Genomic DNA, 9,037 nt, shown 5'->3' with positions numbered 1-9,037 from the left:
CGAAAAGGTCAAAGGTCATCTTTAACTCATATGCTGCACCTTATTTTAACTGTCCAGACATGATGGGCGATGTACTTTGCACCCAAGGAGCAGATGGAGGGGAAAGAGGGTAAGGCCATCCGAGGTTTAGCATTACAAAGCCCCGCCCCTTTCTGCCAGCCACGTTAAATACTAAAACTTTGAGCTTTTCTGGATAAAGATCCACAAACAGCTTCAACCAAAGAGGAGATACTGCAATGAAAGGTAGGCTTCCCTCTCAGCACTCACTCTAAATCTGAATCAGTGCTGAAGTCTGGATTATTATTAAAGAAGGAAGAACATTTCAGCTACAGTTCTTTGATCTGTTTCATAGGAGCCAAGGAAGGCAACCCAAATGGCAACAATCGCATCAAGGATGTACCTCAGCCGTCAGAGGAGAAGATGGAGGAGCGGGGTCAGTGGAGCAACAAGATGGAGTTCATCCTGTCGGTGGCCGGCTCCATCATCGGCCTGGGCAACATGTGGCGCTTCCCCTACCTCTGCTACAAGAACGGAGGAGGTGAGGGTAGAGGTCGATGACTGCGCCGATTAAGCCGTACAATGAAGGACTCACTGTTTTGCATGAAGCAAATGTAAACCATTTAGAGAAGGTCAACATTTCTTTTTGCTCTTTAGTAAAAAAAAAAAAAATCTAAGCTGATTAAAACTAATCTAAGACGTTGAGGCTGGTGGAGCTGCTGAGCTGGACACAGTGTCCCCTGTCTCTCTGTCCCTCCATGGGGCGGCGGTCAGGGTCAGGGTTGAGTGGAAAGTGGGGTCAGACAGCTGTTCCTGCAGAGACGGGGAAATCTGAGCACTCTGAATGTCCTGTGGAAAAAAAGCTCCTGAGCCGGGATGAAAAAATTTACCCGGAGAATCTTGTAGACATAAGGACTCCATGTTGATTTAACTCATAATCCCACCACTCTTTTTATCCTTAGGTGCGTTTCTAATCCCGTACCTGATTTTCCTCTTCACTTGTGGCGTTCCCGTCTTCCTCCTGGAGGTCGCCCTGGGCCAGTACACCAGTGAGGGAGGAATCACCTGCTGGAGAAAAATCAGTCCCCTGTTCGAAGGTTAGGAAAGAACCGCGAGGTATAAATTATTTATACCACTTGAACTTCCTTATAATTTAGCCAGATCAAAGACATGACTCCATTTGTCCCTTTGTGGCATGCATTTCATGCCACAAAGAAAACAAAAACCTAAAGCATCATGCTACCACCACCGTGCTTTACAATGTGGATGGTGTGCACACACAGGAGGTTCTAAGGGTATGAATAGTTCTGCAAGGCGCTGTAGATGTCTGCTGACACATTTCAGCCCTCTGTTTGTTTTCTCACCTTTTCTGCAGGCCTCGGCTATGGTACGCAGGTGATTGTGACTCTGCTGAACTTCTACTACATCATCGTCCTCGCCTGGGGGATCTTTTACCTCTACTACTCCTTTTCTTGGGAACTGCCTTGGGCTTCCTGCAACAATACCTGGAACACAGGTGACAAACAAACGCAGAGGATTAAAGATAATCCTAAATGTTCTGCTGTAGCATCTAGGGACATCTTTCTGCATATTTTCTCCTGACAGAAAACTGTGTTGAGTTCCAGAGGAGAAACTCCTCGGTCGTCCAAAAGGTCAACCTGAACACAACCTCACCCGTCATGGAGTTTTGGGAGTGAGATTTCAAGCTGCTCTGACTCCATTCCCTGATTTTCTCTTTGTTTAGCGGATGATTTACTTATTTGAAGATGTGTGCCTGTCCCTGCAGGAGAAAAGTGCTGAGGCTCTCCCCCGGCATCGACCAAATGGGCACTCTGAACTGGGACATGGCCCTGTGTCTGTTCATCGCCTGGGTCATGTGCTACTTCTGCATCTGGAAGGGGGTGAAATCCACAGGAAAGGTGGGTCGGAAGGGAAAACAAAAGCCTCATCCGCGTATGAAGCTCTCCACAAAGATGTATGGGGGGACATCTGGTGTTTGTTTTGGAGAGTTTTGTGTTTGCATGGCCCTTAGCCTTGTGTTCTTTACCGATGCAGGTGGTCTACTTCACCGCAACCTTTCCTTATCTGATGCTGATCGTGCTTTTAATCAGAGGACTCACTCTCCCTGGTGCCGGGATTGGTATTCAGTTCTATCTGTATCCTGATTTGGGGCGGCTGGCTGATCCACAGGTACCTTTCAATAAAGAAATGCATACAGTTATTTATCTGTAAAGAAAAAAGAAAAATAGACTCAAATGAAGTGATAAAAGATAAACATGGACAGAAAAGTCCATATTTCCCATGGTCCTCAGCAGGGAAGCTAGGTTTCTGCTGGGTCCATCTGCTCTTATGAACAGAGACAACAATCACAGGACTGCGACATCACTGACTGTAAACAAAAGCTCTGCCAGGAATTAACTGTGCAAGACATGAGTCTCATCATGCTCCTCTTAGCTCAGAGGCCTTTCAAACAATAATGATAATAAAAATTTTTTATCAGAAAATCTTAGTGTATGTGTTGTTTAGACGGAAAAGATTAGTCTCCCATTCAAAGGTTAGGATGTGACAATGAATCCTGAGATGGGATTATTACAGATTACCATTTTAAGGGGTTAAACTGACCAATTTCCAAAATGCGCTCCTACACTTTCTAATGACAGAAACTGGGCATAAACTGAAACCAGAAAAAAAATCAATCCTTATATAAAATAAAACGGAATGATAGTCTGTAATGTGCAAAAGTATTTTTTACTTTCAAGTGCTTTTGTTTGCGGATTTATTTTATACACGATACTGTCATGGTTCCAGTCAAACATTATAGCAGGAGTTTTGGGTCGTTCACTAGTTTTGGAAATCTTCCTTTTGGCAGTTTGCTTGGACTTCATCTATGCTGCTGAAAGTCTGATTTTGTTGCTTATGCAACCAGATATTCAGTACTTCTAAACAAAATAATGATGAAATTGTAATTTCTGTTGATCACACATGGTCTAGGTGTTTTTAGTTAATAAAAGGTTAGTTTTATAATTATAGAAAAACCAAATAACCCTCCAATAATACTAATAATAAATACACAGGAAACATAGTGCAAAGAAAGAAGTGAAGAAAAATTAGTTACTGTAAATACTACTGTTATTTAGATATGTGTAAAAGACTGGGAAGCAGAAAATAATTATTATAAAAATAAGTTATTTGATTTATTTTATTCTAAATAATACAGTGATAATTCCAACCTCACTTAAAATAAGGACTTTATTTACTTAATTATTGTACATAGCATAAAGTTACTGTTGATACATCATTGTTACATCATTATTATTTATTATGTTTTTCTGGTCAAATGGAATATTGAGTTATATAATTATAGAAAGACCTACCTGCACAAAGATAGATTGATCTCTGTTACTTCATCTTCTTAGCGGCGGGGGTTCATTTATGCACGGTCAGCAAATAAAGCCCTGAACCAAACACTCTTGAGAAATAAAAATAAATAAAAAATGTTTTACTATGACCAAATCTTATTACTAGATTACGTTAAAATGAGGCACACCCATTTTAATTTCATTTTAAGTCTTTTTCATATTTGTTTGTCAAAATTTAGATTTTCTCCTCAATAGTTTCTATGTTATGTGAACCTCTGACCCAAAATCTGTGTGAAACTGTTCTACTATGTTGGACATATGATGCTCGCTTGTTTTATCTTCAATTTTAAGCCTTCTCATATTTTTCTTTAGGAAAGTAGCAAAATTACTGTTTTTCTTGTACAGCTTTAGGTCATGTAAACCTCTCACTCTAACCTGTTTAAAGCTATTCTACTAGAGGAGACAGATAAGGCACACCTTTAATGCTATTAAAAGAACAAAGAACTTTACAAAAGATAGATAGATAGATAGATAGATAGATAGATAGATAGATATAACTGATTCTAATTCTATTGTTTTTTTTATCATATCAAAGAAATTGTGGACATTTTTTTATTTTGTAGCAAACATCTTTAAACGTCTGACAGAGTCTCTGATTTCCCTGTTTTCAGGTGTGGATGGATGCTGGGACCCAGATCTTCTTCTCCTATGCCATCTGCCTTGGCGCTCTGACCGCTCTAGGAAGCTACAACAAATATAACAACAACTGCTATAGGTATCAATACCTATATTAAGCCTTTCTTTCTGGATCACTCTAGAGTTATTATTACTACCTTATTATTACTTATCCGAACCATAAAGTCGCATTGAAGATCATTTTTATGCTGTAAATGTTGGTGTTTTGCAGAGATTGCCTGGCTCTGTGCTTTCTGAACAGCGGCACCAGCTTTGTGGCAGGCTTTGCCATCTTCTCCATCCTGGGTTTCATGTCTTATGAACAAAACGTTCCCATCTCTGAAGTAGCAGTGTCTGGTGAGACAAAAACACAGCAATGATTTGGTTCTGTTTCTTCTGTGCATCCATTTTTACCACAAAAATATAATCCTGCTGGTTAAACAGACAGATTTCACAAAACGTAATATAAAAAAAGTGGTTTCCATTTTTATTCAGCCACTTTTACTCAGATCCCTTTTAAGGAAAATAAATGCTTTCACAGGTCTGCTTCAGCAAAAAAAAAGCCTAATGAAAACCTGTGAACACTCTTTGTCTTGATCTCTAACTTCCCAACTGTGCATTTTTTCTTCGCATGAGGTCAAAATCTTAATCTCCATTGAAATTTGCAGTTTTACTGTGGAGAAAAAAATGTAAAGATTAGAAGTAAATGGATATTTTTTGTGTCATTTGTAAAGGCCCTGGCCTGGCCTTTATTGCCTACCCCCGCGCCGTCTCCATGATGCCCTTCTCTCCTCTGTGGGCGGCGCTCTTCTTTGTCATGATTGTTTTCCTGGGCCTGGACAGCCAGGTAGGCAGCTGGGCACCTTTTTCTGTCCCCCTGACAAAAATATCTCTTGAATATTTACTGATGTTTGGTTTTCTAACACCTTCCCTCAGTTCGTGTGTGTCGAAAGCCTCGTAACAGCCATCGTAGACATGTACCCCTCTGTGTTTCGACGCAAGAACCGCAGGGAGCTCTTTTTATTAGGACTGGTCCTCTTCTCCTTCCTAGTGGGCCTCATCATGCTGATGGAGGTATATAAATAGGCTGTTTGTACATTAAATATTTAAAAATGTTATATTTTAATTATGTCAAAAAACTATAGGGCCACTGAAATAACACAAATCAAAAGACATACTTGTGCTAACATCTTGAATTTCGGGGATAGGTGAATGGACAATTTGCTCTATAAAATTCCAACATAGTTGACATGGTTTCACCTCTGCACAGCTGGAATCATGAATGCTCTGTCTTCATTTTGTAAGTGCAGTGCCTCTGAGGTGAGTGCTATGCAATGATGCCCTTTAGAGCCAAACCTGAAGCCACCAGTAGCTTGCCTGGAGTATTTTAATCATGCATTTCATGCAAATTGACCACAGCCCTTTCTTACACTGTAAACTTTATTAGGCAAAACTGAAACCAAGTTGTGTGTAAAAATTTGAAGTGCATCAGAATTAATATACATCTGACCTCAGCATCAAGCCAAGATTTTAATGTTTTGTTTTGCAACTTTTAACCTCATTAAGTAAATACACTAAAAAAAATTGCTTTATATATTCTCAATTTTTCAATGAGGGATAATATGATTTGAATATTTCATGCATTTATATAAATGATCCTTACATATTAGAATGTGCACCTTATACAGTTGAGAACTGTGTGTAGAGCAGCTGCAGAAACTGTGTTCTTTAGGTCAGAAACTTCTAACCTAAGCTTGTGTTTTTTTATATTTTCTTTAATTAATTGCAAAGTTAGAAAAATTACATTTTTATCTGGGCCTCAAGGTAAACAGCAGAGTTGCTTATGAATGAAAGTCTGATTTGTATGTTAGAATGATAAATAAATAAATCTGATTGGTTCTTTTTTATTTTTCCAGGGGGGAATGTATGTTTTCCAGCTCTTTGATTATTATGCAGCCAGTGGGATGTGTCTTCTCTTCATGTCCATCTTTGAGACCGTCTGCATCGCCTGGGTTTACGGTAGGGAATCAACAGACTGCTTTCTGCAGGGTTAAATGCCCCATGCTGAGGCATGTGTCCTCATTGTGAATTTTGCAGGGGCGGATCGTTTCTACGACAACATCGAGGACATGATTGGCTACCGCCCGGGACCTTACATCAAATACTGTTGGTTGTTCTTCAGTCCAGCCACCTGCATTGTGAGTATCAGCAAAACTGAAGCTTTTTAGAAGTGATCACCACAGCTGAGAGAAGGAATTATTATTTGGGTTTTTTATTTTATTTTATTTGCTATAAAAATAAAAATTCTTCTCTTTTTGTCTCTGTAGGGGACATTTGCCTTCTCCCTCATCAAATACACTCCTCTTAAGTTAAACAATGTGTACATATACCCTTGGTGGGGCTACGCCATAGGCTGGCTGCTCGCCCTTTCTTCGATGGTCTGCATTCCTTTCTGGATGGTATACAAGATTAGCACCACACAGGGTACACTCAAAGAGGTAAGTAGATCTCTTTGAAGCATTATTTTTGATCATTTTTAGTATGCAACAACAGCGACAGGAACTATTCTATATTTTTGAAGATGAATTCTTTAAATTTCCCAGTTGAATGTGGGACACATCGACTCTATCTAAAGTACAAGACACTACATAATAACTTGCAACTCAACTCCTAACAACTTTCCATTTATGGGACATGGATAAAAGGAATAGAAAACTTGTTCAGATGTTAAACTAAATCTTTTCTATGGCACTCAAGCACTTTAAATCTAAGTGAGTCAATTTTTCTCACATTAAGTGCTTTTTTTCTTAAACTGAGCAGGTAAGTGAGATACTTTGCCAATGGAATAAGACAACTTATATCTAGAATAAGAAAAAAAACTGCAGTGTCTTATTTCAAGTGCATAACATCTGATTATCTTATTTTAAGCCTTTACTCATTCTATTGGCAGATAATCTTATTTACCAACTCAAATCAAGGGTGAATAGAGTTATTTTAAGATTTTTTTTTTGTTTTGGCATAATCTTATTTTCCCACTCAAATTAAGGGTAAATACACAAATTTTAAGATTTTTTGTTTTCGCAGTGTGCCCCTTTTCAAATAAAGCCCTGGGCAAGTGCCCTTATATCATTAAAAAGAAACGACTTCTCCCTCTAGTGGCTTTTGTTTGCCTATTCATCTTTAAAAAATTGACTCAGATGATTGTTTTTATTTTTTACACAGCATTTAATGTATTCATTTATCTACAGCGCATCCAGACACTCATCACACCATCCGATGATTTACCTAAAACCAAAAGGGAGCAGGAGAGGTTACTGGCCATCTTTGTTCCTGAGGACGACTCGACCAGAACGACAAATGGCTACTTTCCAGTCTCAGAGAGCGACTCCAACTTATGAGGTCCTATAAGAGCTTCATTAGCAACATGGGTTAATGTAAGAAATTACTTTAAACAACCAAGTTTTCTTAATTTTTACTCACAAATGCAAAAACTACAAAAAAGGGAAGTTGTATCTTACCAACCTTAATACAATAAATGTATATTATGGACTCAGAAGATACACAGCCAGTTTAGTGCTGGGTTTGGTGTATTTGTACTCTCATAAGGAAGGGTTGAAATAATTTCTAAAAGTAATATGCCATTTTTAATCTATTTAAAATTTAAGAAACTTTGACACTTAACGGATTGATGAAAAAAACATGTACTTTTATATTAGGTGATCTTTAAGTCTTTATTATTCTGATATAATGAATAAATAAAGAAGTGACTCTTTGGCCTTTAGACCACTTAGAGTAATGCTGTTATCTTTTGTTGTGGAATAATTAGCTCAAATATAAAATAGCTGTAAACATTGTTTATATAGCAATATTGCACAAAGCTAACATGGTAAATAATTTATAGATTCATTTTTATAACATAACATATGTTGACTGTACAAAAAATGTGAAAAGTGTGACTTTGAATAAACTGTTTTTGTCTTTCACTGCTTCAGATCTCTCTTTTTTTTTATTTCCAGAATAATTGAAATGGGATATATTCTGGAAAGTACCCATCTTAATTTCCTTGATTTCCAGTCATGCTAAAATCACATGTTCTTTTTAGTTGTTATCAGATCCACTAGTAGTTGATGAATTTGTAAAAGCGTAGATTGTTCTGGGCTTTACTGACATTGCAGAGAAAACTGCCTGCTATTTACCTTGATATCCTCTAGGTGGGGTCAGATAAAAAAACAAATAATAATAATAATAAAATAAAATAAAAACCCAGTAATATTCCTGAGGTTTTAAACTTTCCTTTTTAAAATTATATAAAATATGGATATTTTTTTAATTTATTTAAAGAATCAAAATCATTGGTGTAGCGATACTTTTCCAATACTGTTTTAGCTGAATATCTAGGCTTTTATTGTACAGGTTTGTCAGGAATATCCTGTTAATTTCAAACCCTCAGTATTTTGTTGTAATTTTTATTTGCTGATATGTCATCAGTCTTTTCATATAGAGTAACTTAAAATATTAATAAGGCTGACTTTATATAAATAACAAAACAATATTAAGAATAAAGGGATACACACTGATTTATGTACACATTTTAGAAACATTTGTTTATGGGTGCAAAATGTCAACATGTACTGTTCTATTAAATGGATTAATACAGGTTTGTTAAATTGGGGGTATATCTTTTAAAATTAATAACATATAAACAGGAATAAAGTTGACATGTTTATGAAGCCTACATTTCACTTTTAAAAACGTATTGCTATTGACTTTATGTGTTATTTAAATCTTAGTTTTTTTGTCATTGTAACTGGTAGAAATGAAAGTCTTAAAAAAAGATCAGCTAGTAATGCATTTTTTTAAAGAATAAATTTACACTTTAATTTGTATTATGATTTAGTGAATATAACTTGTATTTTTTGCTTTATTGATTTTATGATTCGACGTTTTGCCATAATGATGGGGCACTTTTGAACGTTGTTCTAGAATAATTGCAGCACTGGTTATTA

General features: G+C 37.0%; 1 protein-coding gene across 1 annotated transcript; it reads left to right on the top strand.

The window, feature by feature from the left end:
• The first annotated feature begins 226 nt into the window (after nucleotides 1-226).
• Nucleotides 227-8,017, top strand: LOC119776220 (sodium- and chloride-dependent GABA transporter 2-like). The gene is made up of 15 exons (XM_038274511.1): nucleotides 227-243; nucleotides 353-538; nucleotides 960-1,094; nucleotides 1,373-1,513; nucleotides 1,603-1,690; nucleotides 1,784-1,916; nucleotides 2,053-2,187; nucleotides 4,028-4,131; nucleotides 4,264-4,388; nucleotides 4,766-4,878; nucleotides 4,968-5,105; nucleotides 5,948-6,050; nucleotides 6,129-6,229; nucleotides 6,359-6,529; nucleotides 7,280-8,017. Exons 1-15 carry the CDS (start codon nucleotides 237-239, stop codon nucleotides 7,427-7,429), a joined length of 1,830 nt encoding a protein of 609 aa, XP_038130439.1. The 5' UTR covers nucleotides 227-236; the 3' UTR covers nucleotides 7,430-8,017.
• Nucleotides 8,018-9,037: the final 1,020 nt, after the last annotated feature.

The sequence above is a fragment of the Cyprinodon tularosa genome, unplaced genomic scaffold (assembly GCF_016077235.1).
Source record: "Cyprinodon tularosa strain WSP-4 unplaced genomic scaffold, ASM1607723v1 ctg92, whole genome shotgun sequence".
NCBI lineage: Eukaryota > Metazoa > Chordata > Actinopteri > Cyprinodontiformes > Cyprinodontidae > Cyprinodon > Cyprinodon tularosa.
Note: the sequence above shows the minus strand (reverse complement) of the source record. Positions and strands in the feature narration are given on the sequence as shown.